At 43.2% G+C, this 19,967-nt stretch overlaps 1 protein-coding gene across 1 annotated transcript in view; it reads left to right on the top strand.

Moving 5' to 3' along the window:
- Positions 1–19,967, top strand: part of CDH4 (cadherin 4) — a 200,863-nt gene that overhangs the window by 173,789 nt on the left and 7,107 nt on the right. Inside the window, exons 9-12 of the mRNA XM_066585897.1 lie at positions 191–444; positions 10,291–10,433; positions 13,053–13,286; positions 14,083–14,316. Coding sequence (XP_066441994.1) covers positions 191–444; positions 10,291–10,433; positions 13,053–13,286; positions 14,083–14,316 — 865 coding nt within the window. The remainder of the gene's footprint in view (positions 1–190; positions 445–10,290; positions 10,434–13,052; positions 13,287–14,082; positions 14,317–19,967) is intronic.

The following is a 19,967-nucleotide window of genomic DNA, read 5'->3' as shown; positions in this document are numbered from 1 at the left end:
TGAAATGAATGTGAATTTTGATCAATACCAGGCCTGGGCACTACAGTGAGAAGCTTCCTACAGAAATCAGCTTAGTGTAGGAGCCCAGAAACTGTTGATCTGCTGGGATCCAGTGTGCCAGTCCTCAACAGATTTACTATTGATCCTATTTTCAGGAAAGAAAGTAACTCCTGTTCCTTTTCCCTTTTAGCCAGTGGATTATGAAATGAATAAGGCCTTTTTACTAAATGTTATGGTGACGAATCAAGCGCCTTTGGCCAGCGGCATCCAGATGTCCCTACAGTCCACCTCTGCGGTGACCATTTCTATTATGGATGTCAATGAAGCACCGTACTTCCCCAACAGAAATGACCCTATCAGGCAGCTGGAGGGGGAGCCCCCGGGCAGACTACTGACTACGTTCTCTGCTGTGGATCCAGACCGCTCTCTGCAGCAAGCTCTGAGGTAAGTGACAGACATATTTAGCTGTACTGCAGGATAAATGCAGCATTGGATCGCACAAGCATGTGGAGTCCCAACCCCTAGAGAGCTCATCTACCATCTAGAACTTCACAAGTAGGAAATCAGGAAACATTGCCACATCCTATGATCAAGATGTGACTGAAGTGTAGACTTTCAGCTTTAATTCGAGGAGTTTAACAATACTATTCTTCATTATTGTCCCTATACTACCTGCTTATCTGATATCCTGACCATGAGGGGAACAAGAAGTGGCGAGGCACTCCAATTAATTTCAACTGGAGTGAAGTCGGCACTGCCCCTGCTTCCTCTGACCATTGATGATGACGTATAGCCTACTGGAAAGTGCAGCAAGCTGAATGATGAGCTGACGGGTGGGGGTCCCAAACGTTGGATCCCTCCATCCATCAACTACTGATGATGTATCCAGGGGGTAGGTCAGCAGGTAAAATAGACCAGAATACCCCTTTAAGAACAAATAAAACTGTTTGCTGGAGAACAGAGGTAGAAGGAAACACCAGCGTTCAGGCATGGAGGGGAAATAGGAGAAAAAGGAGTAAGGAGAAGGAAGTGGTAATCCACTTACTTACCAGGGGGTAGTAAAGTTTACCAATCTTTCTATAAAATCCGGAATGGCTTCTCACAGTATGTCCTTCCACTCTTCAGTAAAGATGGCGGACTAGTACCACAAGTGATTAAGTGCTAGAGTCTTTTATTGTAACTCCACAGGGTAAAAACCATTTGTGTTACTAGTCCTGCATCTTTACTGAAGAGTTGAGAGACATACTGTGAGAAGCGATTCTGGATGGGTGGTGGTGGGGCTGTTAGTAAATTTTGCTACCCCCTGGTAAATTAGTAGATTACCGTTTCCTTCTTTTTAACTCCTTCTGCTCCTAATTTTCCTCCATTCCTGAGTGCTCACCTGTGCAACACTGGTCAACCCAAGCAGGTGTAGGGTCTTCGACTAATGCACAATTCGTATCAAGTTGTTAGAGAAGCAGGTGCAGCCATCTTTGTTTGTCCAGGCCTGGAGGGTTGTTTGAATGCTTTGCGCTATATTCACCATTCAGGCAGTCATTGCAAAAGATGTTCATCCAGGTATTAACAATAATCCTCAAATTTATAATTACGTTAGTTTGTCTAATTACTTTTGAGCCTGTAAAAATGGAGGGGACTATGTACAAAATGGTTCTTATTGCTAATGGGTTATTGCAAGATTTTGTTAAACCTCTTGAATTAGAGCTGAAAGTCTCCAATCACATATCTATGGCTTTGTTTCAAATCCATTGTGGTGGTGCACAGAGGGGAAACTGAAAACTGTGTCACTGACCAAATACTCTGGACCCAACTATATATCATGAGCTGAGAGAAAACGTTGACTTTCAAGCCACTTCTGGAAGAGAATACAATGTTGAATAGTGCCTCTGTGAGTTAGTGGTTGTGACCTGGGTCAAGAGGGGTGTCGTCTCTCCTTAAAGAGAGCACCCAAAAAGTGTGTGGAGACACCTATGGGGTGAGTGAGTTGAGGGGAGACGGTCTGTCCTCAAGAAGAGCATCCAGAAGGGGTGTGAGAAGACACCTGAGAAGTGAGTGATGAGACTTATACGGCCATGCATGCTCCTCTGCGTAATTTATGCAAATAAGGAAGATGGAACATTACCTCTGCAGCGCCACCTATTGGATGGCAGCATTCCTTCAAATCAAATTACCCAGAGAGACAACACCCCTCTTGACCTACGTTACAGACATCTCATCTGCCAAGCCAGAAACCTACTGCACACTGATGAAGGGCAATCACCCTGAAACAGTTGTTTGTGTATGGTTTTCTGGCTTGGTTTCCTCTTCTCAATCATTGTTTTACAGACTTGTTAAAAGAGTGATATATTGATTTAAAGGAATGCTGCCATCCAACAAGTGGCGCTGCAGAGGTATTGTTTCATCTTCCTTATTTGCAGTGGTTGGGATTGGCACTGTTGGTGGGTAAGTTAACACACCTCAACTGCTGTTGTAGGCTTCTCCGCAGCTCATGTGAAGAGTAAGCCTACATTATTTTAGTCCTGTTGCAGGCAAATTTGGCCCCCCCAAAAAAACTAAAAACAAAGACACAACAGTATCTATCAACAGGATGCAAAAATATGGTATCAAGCTACTCTAACTCAAAGACGTACTTTTCCGTTTGGATCATTATTGGATTTTCAGTTCTGTAAACTAGAACATTTGTTATGGCAACTCACCTGATCGATTGTAACGCAGTTGCGGGAATTCGGCCAGTGCATTATTTCATTTATTAGCAGACTTTGTTCCAGTGTCTTTTTGTTCTAATGATATCCTCCAGGTCTTCAAAGTGATGACCTTTCTGTCATAACGACAAGCTGGAGCGGGGCAGTGTCTTAGATTTCAGAATGTTGTAAGAGTGCAAACAAGAACAGCGACACAACGAGCGTCTTATACACCCTTCTGCTGTAATACATTCTCCAGGGGGTGATCGAGATAAAAGGGGGTCAACTGCAGTAAGACACAATGGGAAAGTTGATGCAATCCCAGAATTCTGTTCTATGATGACTTTTTTCAACCATTTTCTTTTTTTTCATACCATGACTGAGAGAGAAAGCAGAGTCCAGCTGGTGTGAGCCCAATTACCCACACTTCACTTGTGACATTTTTATAATCATTATGTGGTTCAGACACTTCACTCGGGGGCCTGGCCGGCTGACAGAGAAAATGATTATATTGACTCATGGAGGCTTCTTCCTATCGCTTCTGGACATATAATGAAGCCTTTAGAAAGACATTCCCAGTTAACGAGGCAATTTCTTCTTATTTGTTCCAGGTTGTATCGCCGAAACTGTCACAAGGTGTTTCGTTCTTTTTGTGGATATTTTTTTTTTGCTCAGGCTTCATATACTGTACTTGCCCCTTTGCTTATTGTTTGTTTTTGTGAAATTGACAGTTGAAAATTGTTTTCTTAAAAAAGAAATTCCGAACTTTGAGAAGTTTTTTTGAAAGTAAAGCGATGCAGCAATTGTGTGGCGCTCAGAAGCTAATGGCCCCATGCCAAAAAGTACCCATAAGAACTATAATGTAGAAACAGAAAGTCGAGCGAAGTGTAATTATCATTAATAGTTTGCTATATCCATAATTAGAGATCCTTATTGTTTATTCATCCCGATACCAACAAAGTCCCTCTGCTGGTCTCCAATTCAAATTGTAATTGAAAATTTGATTAGGATTAGAGTTGCCCATATACCTTCAACAACTGTCAGAAAAGTGATGGTTCATTTGGCAGCTGTTTCTCCCGTTTGCCCCATTGACCTTGTTTAGAGAGGTAAGTAACAGCCAGACAGCTCTGGCAGCGGCTTGAGATTCAACATCCTCGATTCCTCTTTCACCTGACATCATCTGTCGGGAGAAGGTTGGCAGGCCTCATACACATTAGAAAGTTGTCCAAGCCCGCCAATTTCGCTGGATTCGGACAACTGAGCTTTAATGTATACGAGGGCCTTAAGGCAAGAAAGAAGAGCATGAGACTGTATGGAGGCACATCAAGTCCCTGTGATTCTGGATTAAGCAGATGTCGCAGGGTAAAATAGCCCCATAATACAGCATTTGATGGACCATGCCACAATCTTTTCTTCCGTATGAATCTGGGTGATATCGGAGATATATGGAGGTACAGTAAGGTCCTGTATAAGTCTATAGACAAAGTATTACAGCTCGATACAACTTGGAGGTGTGCATGAAGCCAAAGGCTTGGTGCAGACTCACTTACTTTTGGGGTAATGTGCTGATCATGTAATTACATTATGGCCTGTGGGGCTATACCCATTTATGTTATTTCACACGGACCCGTGGTTGATGTGAAAAACTCATGGCATGTCCTATAACTCTCCATTGCACAGAAAAGAAGTAGGATATGCCAATGCATGTCAGTGTGTTGTGTCCGTGTCCATCAGACAGCACGCGGATGGGTATCTGTGTACTATCCAATGTAAGTTGCATCCGAGTCTCTTGGTCGCAACCCACATTTATAGCCTAGTCTGAATGCTTGCATCAATCTATTCTGCTTTCCCTTTCTGATGCTGCCTCTGCCGCTCCTTCAAGGACACATAAAATGTCTGCCTGAACAACAATCCAATATTTGCATTATCAGTACAGTGAACGGCCCACTCGCACCACAATCACATGATGCTGACCGACCAATTCGGATTTGTTCATTTGTCAAAACCACTTTTCTCATTTGCCAGTCTCAATTACCCCTATTTCTGCGAGCCCTTAATACTTGTCCCACTGCTTGTATCCTACATGCAGTTCTGAAGCAATTACGTGATGTTGCTGTGAGATGAAATGTCAGCTCATGCGCCGCTTTATTATATTTCGCTGTTTCATTACTAAAGGTTTTTGGCAATAAACTGAATCCTATTGGGGGTAGAGTCAGACATGACAGATTTGTTGCAGAAATTTATGCCACTGAAAATAAGTTCTATCCATCGGAGTGGGGTTATTTCAGCGGCGAGCGCATGGATTTCTGCAGCCTAAATAAGACAGTTGCAAAAAATTCTAAACAGAGGAGGAGAAGCATTAGAAAAGTGCTATATAAAGCAAACATAAGAGAGTGTGCGAGCCGTGTGTGTGTGTGTGTGGCTGTATTTTAGGTGTAGTGTCTTCTTAGGTGTACGACTTGGCATTAGTGACTTTGGATTCAGGGACTTTGGAAGAGTAACTTGTGTTTAATTACTGCTTACCTATTTGACCTGTCCTGGTAGTCGGGGCCTCCATTATTAGCGGGAACAGGGCAATCAGTCAGGAAAAACCGGGATTGTCTTCCTGGTGCTCGAGTTCGATACATCTACCTATGGGGGGCTGGTGGTACACATTGGCATCCATCACAAAGTTAAAAGTAGGTAGAAGGTCTTTAAAAATGATTTAAGGGTCCTAGGATGTAAACTTAGGGCAAGGACCTCCAAAGTAGGTATATTCAAAAAACAAAAGTTGCTGCTTGGGTATGAAGATTTAAGCCTTTATTACTTCAGTGTCAATACATAAAATCAGATAGAGTACCTCGAGGTGAACAAGGTCTAATGCTGACCGAACCACGTGGTGCACACGTACAGCAACTTTGTTTTAGAATATACCTATGATGGATCACCGTAGTGGACTGTGCGGTCAGGCTGCCTCTGGACGAGAAGATGAAGCCGGGATTGAAGCGGGTGCCCACGGAGTGTGGTGGTGAGCATTTTTTCCTTTTTACGTGTTCATGACCTCCATAGTAGTATTTTCTGAAATAATACCTGTACCACACGCCACACAAGACAGACAGCGGGAGATTAGGGAGGTAAACAGGTGGTTCCAGAGTTAGTGTAGATAGGAGGGTTTTTGGTTCCTGGAGAACTGGGCCAACTTTGCTGTTGGCTACAGGCTCTACCGTAGGTATGAACTGTATCTCAATGGGGAGGGTACAGCTGTGTTGGGGGGAGAAGATGGCAAGAAGTTTGGAGGAGTGTTTAAACTAAGGACTGTGGGAGAGGGAAACGAGAAATAAGGGGTAACAGTGTAAACAGAGTTGTGGGACTAAGGAATGGAAATAGGGGTGAAGTGGTGGGAGAGGTTAGTACAGTTAGAACAGGTAGAACAGTTAGTAGGGATGCATGCAACATAAAAAATAACCAAAACCTTCTAAACTGTATGGTGACTAATTCTAGAAGTCCAATAAGGTAGACGAACTAGAAGTAAAAATGTCTGAGGAAAACATCGACATAGTGGGAATAACGGAGACCTGGCTGGAATGAAAGCTGTGACTGAGCAGTGAACTTATAGCGTTACAGTCTGTTCAGAAGGAATCATAAAAACCAGAAAGGAGAAGGAGTTTGTCTTTATGTAAAATCCAGTTTAAAACCCACATTATGGGAAGACAAATGGGAGATGAACATGTGGAGTCTCTATGGGTGGAAATACACTGAGGGAAAAACAATAATAAATTCACATAGGGGTTTTCTATAGACCACCAAATATAACAGAAGCTACTGAAGATCTATTATAGAGGCAAATAGATGAAGCAAATCACAATGAGGTAATTATTATGGGGGATTTTAACTATCCGGATATAAAACTAAAACCTGCAGAACTCATAAAGGTAACAAGTTTCTGTCAGTTAGTAAATAATAATTACTTTACGCAACTTGTACAGGACCCGACTAGAGGGAAAGCCATTTTGGACTTAATATTAACCAAAAGACCTGACAGAATAACAGGAGTGCAGGTCGGGGGGCACCTGGGAAATAGTGACCATAATATAACACAATACATTTCCACTTGTCTTTCAAGAGAGAGTTTTATTGGGGAGCTATGTGTAAGGAGAATTTATGTGTTTATCAAGGAGAAGACAATCCCAGATCTCGTGTAGAAGTCTGGGCCCACAGGAGAAATACAAATCACACCAGCCTTGTTGTGGTATCAAATGATTTCTAATCTATTCAAAGTTGTATGTAGTTTATATATCATAAATGACATCACAGGAAAAGTATATACCTCCAAAACTACTAAGAATACATGATAGGTTTAAAAATGTTTAAAAACATCCTAAATACTGTGAGTGTTTCATACCTTACAGGAATAAAAGGGTTAGTGATAGGAGAATACCAATGTGGCTCAATAAAGATGTAAAGGTGGCGATAAACAACAAAAAGCGTTTTAACTACTAAAACAAGAAGACAGCGAAGCAGCACTAAAAACCCATTACGAAAAAAAAATAAAATTATGTAAAAAGCAGACAAAAGTAGGAAAGATGGAGAGAGAGAGGCTTAGTGCCAAGGAGAGTAAGGCCACTCTCACACACAATGTCAGCAAAACGCAGCGATTTTACTGCCATTTTCGGATGTAGGTTACTGTGTCTGACAGCATTTTTTTATGCACCCCATCATTATGATGGGTGAGGAGAGGTTAAAAAACACAAAAACATTGCAAAATAGAGCAGACGGTGCTCGGAAATTACAGCCTTAGAAAATGCTTCTTTAGAGCGCATGTCTGCGAGGCCCCATTTAAATGAATGGGAGCATTGTACCATGATTACCGCACGTTCAAAATGCCGTGGTAAAAAGCGCATGTGTGAGAGTGTCCTAAAACAAACCCTAAACTGTTCTTCAATTATAAATAGTAAAAATATCAATACTGAAAGTGTTTGCCCCTTAATAAATAATGTAGAAAAAAAATTGTAGAGGGCGATGAGGAGAAAACAATTCTAATAAATAACTTTTTCTCCAGTATATTCACTGAGGAAAATTAAATGTCAGATGAGATGCAGAGTGATAAAGTAAACTCTCCACTAAATGTCACCAGTTTAACCCAGAAAGAAGTGCAGACCCACCTTAAAAAGATTAAAATAGACAAATTGCAGAGTCCCTATTGCATAACCCTCATGTTCAAAGGGAATTAAGCCTTACATGCTATGTAACTATGCTAAATTTTAGAAAAATATTGCAGGCAGCAAAAAGTACATCAAAATGATAGCAGCTCTGTGTGACTGGACACCCCTGTTACAGCCCATTTACATGCAGCAATTATCTCTTAAACTATGCCTTTTGAGTGATAATAATTGCGTGTAAAAACTACCATTGTTTACTTTCCGGCCGAACGATGATTTTTAGGTGAGAATAAAATCCATCATTCTGCCGGAGAGCTGATAGCAGGAACCGCATGCTGTGTTCTCCATGAGAGCACCGATTATATTGTATTCAGCTTGCAGCCCTACCGCAGAAGAAAAGGAGCTGTATGCAAAGAACAGACCACCTGCTGTTCTCCACATACAGCTCCTAGAAGCTCATTTACATGCAAATGAAAGTAATAAGCTGCTAATGGGCATTGGTGCCCATTAGCAGCTTATGCAAAATGATCGCTCAAAATTTGTTCAAAAGATAGGAAGATTGATATGTGGATATCCTTATAGCTATAATGTGTGCTGTCCAGGAAATATACGCATACGTACGGAATATAAGGCCATCTGAATAAGGCATTAGGTTCTATTTACACCGCTGAGTGCGATAGCCCGAGAAAATCAGAATAATATTACACTCATAAACCCACAATCTGTCTGTGATTGCCATGCGTTTTGCGAGAAAATACATTTCAGTGCTGTTGTTCCAATAACTATAATAGCAATAATGTGAGTGCAATGTGATTTTTTTTTTTCACGTACCAAAAAAGAAATTCCTGAACAGAATCGCTCAAAAATAGGAGATGCTGCAATTTTTCTACCTCACACTATCGGGATGAGGAAAAAAATCTCTTGTGTATATTAACCCATTAAAAATAATGGGTTCTTTTGATGGACAATTTCTGTGCATCTTGCAATGTATCAAAATCATGCATGAAAGCTGCGCATGTAAATACAGCCTCATATTTTTCCTGTTTTGAGTCAGCGGCACTAAGTTTTAGGGCGACTTCACACAAGCATATGCACAAATACGCTCGCCTCAGCGCAATGTATTTGTGCAGTGAACAAGGTTTGATGAGCTAGATTTGCGCTAATGTCTGTGCAAAGTACTGTACTTTTTGCACACGGAGAGCCATTCTCGCACACGACACACCCTATCCTTAAATTAAAAGGCTATTTTTTTATATAAAAACGCCCGGTGCGCATTCCTGTCGGGCCTTTTTTATGCCGGCCAAAAAAAGATAGCTCAGGAACTATCTTTCGAACGGAGAAGGGAGTTGGAAGGGAGTTCAGCAGCGTGTCTGCTAAACTCCCACCCCCTTCCCTGCTCCTCGCCGCCCCTTGCCAGCATGCGCAGAAGACCTCTGCGGCGTGAGCACGCCGGAGCCGGACAGAAGAGGGCAGACTGCGCAAGCGCGTCTAATCCCGGCAGAAGAAGGCTTTGGTCGGCGCCATGGAGACGGGGACGCCAACATCGGAGGGGGTAAGTGTATAACTTCTGTATGGCTCATATTTAATGCACGATGTATATTACAAAGTGCATTAATATGGCCATACAGAAGTAATTAACCCCACTTGCTTTCGCGGGACAACCCCTTTAAGGTATCCACAGACAAAGATTATTGTTGATGATGCAAACAAGTCTTTTATGGTATTTCCTATGACTGTGGTACTAAGGTTTGGCGCACTCTCTGCCATAAACGCACGCATCCTATGACCGTATGGATAAGTCTGCCCCATGCATGTGAGCAGGGCAAGAGGATGATATTTTGTACAATGGCAGAACATTTTGGAAAACCTGTGAAAACTGAGACAAGGAAGACTTCCTGCCTCCGGCACTACTGTATTGTCACACCCCATAGAGAAGCATACGTGCAATTCACTAGTAGAATCCGGTGAAGTAATTGTGGAAAACATGGATACAATCCTCCCCCTTTATCCTGCACTGCTCTCTTCCCTTTGTCCCCCTCCATGGCAGGGCATGCACACTGCACACAGTGCCTGAGACTACTTATGCTGGATTTCAGGATTTAAGTGTTCCTGTTTGGGTTAATCTTAAAAGTAAATTGGTTCCATCGGTAACCACGGCTTGTTTAATGAGTTTGGGAGACTGCAATAGTGAAACTGTCTGAAGTTTTAAAAGCTGAGCCGTTTGGGCTGGCTCCATCTCAATATAAAATCTTGGGCACCATCCAACCATGCTCAGATTCAATTGTAGCTGGAGAAAAACCACTTTGCATTGACCAATGTCTTTCCCTAGGCACACAGCGGCAGAATGCACGGCTCACAATTGGCAGCCAGAGCCGTTTTAAGTGGAGCCTTTCGGATTGATGACTGTAGACCTGCAGGCTGGAGAAGTAAACTTGTGCTCTTCTTAACTGTGTCTTATCATATTCCTTCTTCAGATACACCAAACTTCACGATCCTGCAAATTGGCTCACTATCAATACCACAAATGGGCAGGTGTTTACCACGGCCGTTCTGGATCGTGAATCCCCCTTTGTGAAAGACGATATCTATGAGGCCAAGTTCCTGGCCACTGACAATGGTGAGTTCCTTCGGATCAGTGGGGTCATGTTATATGAATCTGCTTTCTCCACTTTCTGTTGTCTGTTCCTTACGTGTCACATTGTCGATGTAGCTGATACATAATTATATCGTATGTCCCTAGTCCACAATTGAGGGGTCTCGGTATTTGGTTGGTGAATAATGATGAATATATCTCTAGATTTGCCATCACGGGTAATGAAAAGTTTTCCAACTGAGGCAAATAAATGCATAACCTGCAGAGCTGAAACACGTAAAGGTGATGCTGATGAAATCCAGAATATGACTGGATCGCTTCTATATGGCGGCTTCTTTTAGGTCATCCACATAATTATGAAGTCAGATTCTTTAACCCTTCCAAGACAGAGGGTCAGTAAAACGTTATGGACACCGTCTGGAGATTTTTTTTTTTTTTTTAAACTTAACCCCTTATGGACACGGCCTATTTTGGCCCCAAGGACACAGCAATTTTGGGGGGTTTTTTATCCCCACTTTTCAAAAGCCACAACTTTTTTAATTTTACTGTAAAGATGGCCATAGGAGGGCTTGTATTTTACATGGCGAGCTGTAGGTTTTATTGGTACCACTTTTATAAATTTTCTTAGAGGACAGGGAGAGAAAACACATCAATTCTGCCATTGTTTTTTTTGTTTTGTTTTCCAGCATTAATCATGCAACATAAATAACATTCATTTTTTTTCTGCTGTACGGTATGCGACTACCATGATACCAAATTTTTTTAAGGTTTTTCCACTTGCACAATAACCTATTTTTTTTAATTATTATTTTTTGTACATCCTTAAATTTAAAGTCCCATAACTTTATTTTTCCATGGATGGAGCTCTGTAACGAGAGCTTTTGCGTGACGAGCTATAGGTTTTATTGGTACTATTTTGGGGTACATATGGCTTTTATGATCACTTTTAAGGCTTATTTACATGAGTATATCGGCTGCCGTTTTCATGGCTGGCTGATATACGCCACGATCTGATGAATTGGATTGCAATGCATCAGATCACACAGGCGTATTCCCATGGTGTAAAAGCCACCCGACCAGTCAGAATAGCGCCGGGCGCTTTAACGCCAGGCGGGAAAGATAGTCCTGGAACTATCTTTCTGTCTAGAATACGTCGGCCACTGCATAGACTCCTATGACAGTGGACGGAGAAAGGAGGTGGGAGGGAGTTTAGCAGCGTGACTGCTAAATCCCCACCCCCTTCTCTCCTGCTTACTCCTCCCCTCCGGCTGTTTGCAATGGGAGAGGGAGGGACCCCTCCCATTGCTGGCTGCGAACAAGGGGTGGAAGCTTAGCCCCGCCCCCTCCCATTACAAACAGCCGAGAGGAGAGAAAAGGTGAGCCAGTGAGGGGGAGGAAAGGGGAAGACAGCGTAGCAGAACTAAACTGACTCCCCACGCCTAATGGCATTGCGGCCTCGGAGTATATGCGCCCGTCACACGCAGTCTGAACAGGCGCAGAAACGTTAGATCTAACGTTTGTGCACCTGTTCACGCATTTTTACGGCGCCGGAGGGCGCACATAAATACGCATACGCCCGTGTCAACCTAGTCTTATTGCGTTTTTCCTGAAAGGTTAGAATGAACAAAATAAGCATTTTGCCTCAGTTTTTAGTTGTTTTGTTTAAGATTTTTGCAGTGCAGGATAAATAGTGTGTTTAATTTATTGTACAGGTCATTACAAATACAATGAATGCCAAATATGTGTAATTTTTTATACAAGTGTGTAAAAAAGAAAAAAAGGTTTGTTATTTTTTTATGTGTTTTTTTAACACAATTTTATTAATTTTTTTTATGTCCCTGTGGGGAACCATAAAAGCTATGTACTTCTGTACTGCAATGCCTTATAACGTACAATAGGGATCATAGCAACCCCCCCCCCCCCCCCCCCGTCCCTCGAAATTACAGTACTGATGATGTCACAGAGGGAGCACTCTCCCTCTGTGAACCCTTTACAAGCAGCATTGTACATTGATTGCAGCATATAGATCGATCCCCGCTGTTACAGCAGGAAGCTGGCTATCAGTCACAGTCGGCTCCTGCATGGTAGCATAGCAAGCATGGTGGGAGGATAGCAAACTGGGTAACCGGGAAGTGGGCCCTAAACCCATGTGTCTTATGGGATATCTGGGTGGCTTGACAGGTCTGAAGCTCAAATCCCGTAGTATAAATGAGATCTCTTAGGTCACCCGGATGTGATCATAAATGAGCCGATAAAGCGCATGAGAGGAGAGAGTATTAGGAACAGTGGAGCCGTCAGACATCTTCTACATGTACCACATAAGAGGTGGCATCCATCATGTGCTCTTCATCTGGGGATGTTTTTTTTTTTTATCAGTATACCCCTGTTCCCATTGCCTATGTACCAATAGAGGAACATTTTACGTGTGTAGGACCCCTTTAAGAATTTAAATCTACGCAAAGCTGTACATTTATTTTGTCTACGTTGTTTCGTACATAATACAAAAGTATCGTATAGTGACAGTTATACTGAATTACGGGTTCAATCAACGCAAAATGATCAAGAAAACCACAGCACTTCAACCATGTTCTAAATTGGCCTGGCCACAAAAGTAAATCTTGGGGTTTTGTTTCCTGCTGACAGGAGTGCCCCCTGCCAGTGGTACTGGTACACTGCAGATACAGCTCATTGATATTAATGACAACGCTCCTGAGCTGCTTCCTAAAGAGGCCCAGATTTGTGAGAGGCTCAACTCCAATGGCATTAACATCACGGCTACAGACGTGGATCGCAAGCCCAGTGGGGACCCCTTTGTTTTTGAGCTTCCTACTATTCCCTCCACCATAAGGAGGAATTGGACCATCACCAGGATAAACGGTGAGTTATGGAGGTTGGCTTAGAGATAATCTTCTAAGGCCTCATTCACACAAGTGTATTATCTCCGTATTATGTCCAGATTTTTTTATGGATGTAATATGGACAACATACAGTACAACACCATTGATTTGCATCAGTGCATTCAGTCCTGTATCCTTAAGGCCCCTTTCACAGAGGCGTTGTGATTTTCAGTCGCCCGCTTCACAGACGAAAATTGCATGAAAGGGAGAAAGCCACGACCAAGTCATGGCTAAATCACCCGCATTCTCGTCCGTTCACACGGCTGGGCTGCAGCCTATATACGCCGCAGCCCGGAATTCCATGGGCCGGGGAAGAGACGTTAGCGCTAGTGTGCAGGGGCCCTAAGAGTTCCTAATTTTCCTGGTGGGCACATGCTTATGTAACACAGCCTGGCACACCTAGAATAGCAACATTCTTAACATTAGTTACAGAAAAGCTACTTCAAACATGATGACCAATATGGTAACATATCCAGATACAAAAATAGCAGTGGCAATGGAATAAAAGTAATCACCAGTCTTTAACCGGCTTTTGGTTTAGTGATATACAGCCATTTTTATATCTTGGGTGAAATTGCTTTTTGGCATTCTTAGATTTTCTTCTATATAATGAGACTATTGGTGCTGTCTATGGACACCGTAACTATTATTGGCTATATAATTATCTCAAATGAAAGAGGGAGGGCTTGAAGCTTTTAAAAGGGAACGTCTTGAAACAAGCATTTCACATCTAATGTCTTCTGTGTTCTCCTGCTGCCACCTTGTGGTAACTTCAGGTAACTACGCACGCCTCAGTCTGCAGATTGGTTATTTGGAATCAGGAGTGTATGAGGTCCCCGTCATTGTGACAGACTCTGGGAACCCTCCTTTGTACAACACGTCCATCATCAGGGTGAAGGTCTGTCCTTGCGATGAGAATGGAGATTGCACAACGATTGGAGCAGTGGCTGCCACCAGACTGGGCACAGGAGCAATTATTGCCATACTCATCTGTATCATCATTCTATTATGTAAGTAGCAATAACCTTTCTCTGCCACAGTATGATCCATAGTGCCCTCTAGCTACTATAGGCAATTCTATCCTGGGGTGACTGAGAAAGTAACATCCTTAAACGACCAATCTATAAAAGAATAGGCTGAAATGGCCATTCTCTGGGGAGTTAACGTCATGTTTGGCAACTGAAGACAGGCTGACTAACATCAACAGAAGGCATCTACAGACTTCTATAAGCCAGTCTTCAGCTGTAAAGAACAGCCAGAGAGTAACGAAGACAGCCAAAGGGGCTCAACAATTGGGTCTCAGCATCCAAACCCTCAATGATCAAGACTTTCAACATCTGAAAAGTTTTACGAAATAAGGCCTGTCACCCATTACCCCTTCTTCGCTGAATCCTATCTATAGATGAAGGAGTAAAGACCATCCTATCCGTACCTTTGCTTTTTTTCTAAGCATTTCTATAGCCCGGCAATTGCTTTTCACTTGTTCGGAGCAATGCATTGGGCGGTTCAGTCCTTTTGCACTAACCTGACCACTGTCAATCCATTGACATCTCCTTTTTTCTTGAGCTAAAAGACGCCATGCGTTCTAGACACTGAGCATGTGCCGCACTCCTGGGAAAGGTGTATGTGTAAGTTCTTGGCAGGGTTGGTGGAAAAGGAGGCTCTGCTACATGTACATCACACACACGCACAGCTCTGCTACATGTACACCACATACAGCTCTGCTACATACATTTTTCATCCCATACAACAGGGATTACAAGCAGCACAGCAGAGTCCTGCACATATAGTAGAAATGTTTCTAGTGGCACAATGCGCCAAACTGCTTTGCTACATACATTCTCCACCCCATACAACAAGGATCACAAGCACCACAGCAGAGTCCTGCACACACTGATCACCCTGATCATGTGACCCCTGACTCCTCCCACAAAAGGTGACTGATCACATGCAGTGACATCGTCACAGATCCTGTTAGTACACAGCTGCTGTCCAGCTAGGCGGTCATTAGTATTTTTATAGCAACTGAGGCCATGGGGGTTCGTAGTCCGCTCGTAATCTGCACTGGGATGAAGGACCTATGATGTCGTCCCCTTCATGTGATCAGGGGCGGAGCATGTAACTCACTCACATACAGTTGGTCCTTGGTAACTGCACAAGGATGAAGGCCCTATGATGACGTCACCACTATGAGGTCAGGGGCGGAGCATGTAACTCACGCACTGATGGACAGGTGGTTGTTAGTATTTTGACTAGTAATTATTAGGACATTATAGTACCAGTGTTTCTGGTGTCACATCACACTCACAGTAGCTTGATTACCGCACAAGACTAACACAGCTTGGCTCCTACCACAACAGTGACATCACCACAGGTCCTTCAGCCTACTGGATTTCTGTGGTAGGTCAATGTGTTCTGTCAGGACTGCTGAGTTGTGTTTTATATATGTTGTAGGACCTTTGATGATGTCACCAAGGGGCGGAGTGATGAGGCTACCAGTGGCAGATCATGAGAAGCACTCACACACTGTCTGTTTACACGGAACGATACGCCATTTAGTTATTTATGCATGCAAAAACTGAACGAGAAGTAAAAGACTTGTTGCTCATCGTTCAGTCTGTGCATGCATTTACACTGAAGAAGAACCATTCAGATTTTCGCTGGATCCCGGAAATCCGAACAATTATCGCACCATTACACAACTGGGTGTTAAATTGCCAATGATCAATTTCTCACAAGCAGAACTCTCTCGCTTTAATCTGCTTCCCCATAACACAGGATCCCATAAATCTATGAGCGCTAATGGCTACTGTGTGGCACATAGCGATACCTCTGCAGACCGGTGCCCTGAGAGCACAGCTGTCCTTGCCAGAGCTCACAATGTCACTGAGCGGCTGTTTACACCCAAAATTATTCCAATCACTCAGCCCTGGGAGCAAGGTGACCATAATCAAGGGGGATCATTAGCATGGAGTGCTACTGAGAACAATCATCGCGCCTGCATTTTGTTACTTCTGCATATGTTTAACTTTCATGTTTGTTTAAAATACAGCAGCCGAGCGTCATATGAAGTTAATTCTTTTTGAAGGGTAATTGAGAGAGGTTCTTTCATTATCAGCTCATGTTCAGTTCTTTTGAAAAGCTTTTACGGATTTGTCTTTTTCTGCTTTAGACATTTTTGTTTGTTTTGTAAAAACCTGTTTTATGATCAGACGGAATTGTTTCCAATCTACGGCTCTTTATCAGTTATTACTGGCGTCTATTCAGACTTTTATCACTGCAACAATAATATATAATGGCGGGGACCAACAACCAGACAGCGATCACTGCTGAAGGAAACCACTTTAAAAAATATAAACCTTTATTCAAATATACTTTAAAATCATTATTAACCCCAATAAACACACACAAAATGATAAACAAAATACACGCGCGCCAAGGCCGGGCCCACACGAACGGATTGGATTCCACATGTAGATTTCCACAGCTGAAGACCTACGATCCTTCGCAGAAAATAATTACAAATGATCGCGGATGCATGTGTCCGTACGGAAGAAAGGTCAATCGCTCTTCCCTTCAGCCGACTTTATCAAGTTGTTAGCGTCTCTGCCACTCATAAGCAATGTTAATTGCATATGGGCTGCGGAGCGCTTGCATCCATAGACCTCTATTGAAACAGTCCTGGTACCTGTGAGTGAAGGAAAATTTGAAAATACATGTCTTTCAATGCCCGCGTTTTATTGGGGATCTTCCGCGTGGACGGCGATCACGGTATCCACAATTCAAATCTGTTCGCATGACCGCCCTCCCTAATGGTAATACAGCAGGTATTATTGCCATACTCATGGTTTGTTGACTCAAACGTTGATGTTGATTCTACTACACACACAGATAACTTTCCAGAGACAGCCTAGATCAAAGGGGATACCTGAACGATTTTTCTCACTTAGAGAGGCTGCGCTAAACATCTTCCAGGCCCTCCTCCCTCAAGCTCATTCAGGACTGTTTCGCATGGACCACATCCAGAGCATTAACCAAACCTCGCAATCCAAACTTGCCCAGGGACGTGATCCTGAAATTCCACTACCCAGAGGCAGGAGATATGGTCCTCTAGGTGGCCAGAAGCCTAACACCCCTACCAGGGACTGATTTGGGGATCCAATTGTTTGCAGATCTGGCCCCGTCCACTCTTGACCGCAGACGGCAGCTTCGACCCATCACCCTGGCTCTGCAATGGGCTCAGATCCATATCGTTGGGGATTCCTGTTCTCGCTGTCTTTCCAGATTGCTGGACGGGATCACTCTGCCCATACTTTATCTGAAGGATGGAAGGTGCTACAAATCAGCTAATATTGAAGTGGATAATCTAACTACATCGGGAACTCAGCCCCCTCTCTCACAGAGCCCGACTAGACTCTGAGAGGGTAGACACTCAAGGGCTCAGCCCTTTGCTGCAACTTCGGGGAATTAGGAGTAAAGAGTGATTGTACCACTGCTCATCCTCCGGGACACTAATCTACCTCAGATCTGTTGATCAATATGCAATTGTTGCTGGGGGTGCACAGTGGAGCTCAGTTGATGGTGTAGATTGGTTCCCCCCCCCCCCCCCTCCAACCTTTTTGATACCCCACCTAACACCATTACTCTTGTCAACATTTGCTGGCCGGCTCTGGTGGGTACCCCCCCTCATAAAATGTCTGGGTGAGCCGTCCCCTAGTTGTTTTGCTGGGCCTTGTTGGCCCTATACGTTTTTTAGTCTTGTATCCTAACCTACTATTCGAGGACATTGCCCTCTGCCCTGGTGTTTGACTTTTTTGGGTATGGGGAGGCCCTTATTTCTTGGGATCTATGCTTCACCTTGAGTGAGTAGTTCATTTATGCTATTAGAGAGGCCCCTTGAAGTGGTCTTAATAGTGGGAGGCAGCTGTTGGGGTGCACCCACATAACTTTAAAGCTACTTCTCCCATGGCCGGCAGAGTACTCTGGGGGGCAGCGCTGTACACTAAAAGTTAACTCTTACTGTTAGATGTTTAATTGCACTGTATTCTTCATAATGGTTCATTCAGGTCACGACCACTGTCGTGGACACCATGCTGTCTACCTGTTGTGTGTGGCTCAAGATGGCCATTTTCTTGGGCCACTTTCTCACACACGATGCCTTATTACTATTTGTTTATTTAACTGTTTGTTTACGGTTTTCTACTTTGTATGATTACACGAAGGGTCACAAGACTGTCTTATCATTAGAGTCCCAACTATTTCTCAGGCTTTTTATTTATCTTTCTAGAGGTTTAGCTCTATTAATAATACCACCTATTTTAGCTTTGCTGGGAAGTTACCCTCTCCTTTATCCACGATGTGCAGAGTCTAAATTCGCCTTCTAAATGCCGCAAGGAGTTTCTCGATTATAAGAAACATAGACCCGAGATTACCTGTATACAAGAATCCCAGTTCTCACAGAACTCCCATCCTACCTTCTTTCACGCGAGATACCAATCCCACCATCACTCTAGATTTGTCAGCAAAAGTAGGTGTTTCAATAGTCTTGCGCATTTCCCTCCCCTTTCATATTACATATTAAAAATGCGAGAGCTTTAGCCTGGACACAAGCCATCTACTTCCACTAGGCAAACAAACCTGATCGACTGCTCGCTCGCAAATTTAAAGCATGACAAACCTTCAACTCAATCCATAAAATCCAGAATAGACCAGGCCATTACTCCTCGAATCCAGATAAAATTTATACCATGCTACAACATTATCAAAAGCTTTATACAGCTTCCCACCCCGCTATAGAATCCTCTGAACCAGACTTTCTCTCACCAATTAATCGTCCGTGTATATCGAGTTTAGCCTTAACAACCTTTACCTCAGATATAACCACAGAAGTAGTAGACTGGGTAATTAAACGTTTCAAAAGGGCTTGGTCCAAACAGCCTCACGGCCCTGTACTATAGACAATTCGCTCCAACTTTGCAGCCCTACTTGGTCGAGCTGTTTAACTATATGCTGCATAATGGACATGTACATCCTGATTTCTTACAAGCCCTTATCATAACTATACTCAAACATGGTAAAGGTGATCCACTTTGAAAACATCTGGGATCCAGGGTTGTCCTTTGTCAATGTGCAGCGAGAAGTTGACAGAAGAGCAGCTCAAGCGGTTTCGCCAATTCTAACTGTGTCACGGTGGTGGCTACTCTGTCACAGATGGTGGCTCGTGCAGTAGGTGGGATTGCAATAGGGCCTATGCTGAGGCAATCGGTAGTTAGTGTAAGTCCAATGTGATGCCAGTGCCTTTTAATGAGTACGTTTTGGTAGAGAAGAAATAAAGAGGCAAGCTCAAGAGGCAATCAGTAAAACTGAAGGCACACAGTTTACTGTAACTTGGAAAAACGGAATAAAGTCAGACAGGGGTAACTATGTACAAATCGCTCCTTAATCCTCTACTAGAGGAAGAAACGAGGCAGTCAGGCTGAGTTAAGGGATAGCTGGGTGAGAAGGTTATTCCTGGAGGGAACAGTGCAGGCTCTCCTGACACACTGACTTTTGACTTTGCATAGACCAGATCAACTCACGATTGTGATGCCTGCTTCTCTTCCAGTCTCTGCAGGGTCTGCCCTGTCTCAGCTTCTTTCAGGGTTGAAAAAGACTCCGCTAT

The sequence above is a fragment of the Eleutherodactylus coqui genome, chromosome 13 (assembly GCF_035609145.1).
Source record: "Eleutherodactylus coqui strain aEleCoq1 chromosome 13, aEleCoq1.hap1, whole genome shotgun sequence".
Classification (NCBI taxonomy): Eukaryota; Metazoa; Chordata; class Amphibia; order Anura; family Eleutherodactylidae; genus Eleutherodactylus; species Eleutherodactylus coqui.
The sequence above is the reverse complement of the archived record's forward strand: the minus strand, read 5'-3'. Positions and strand labels throughout refer to the sequence as shown.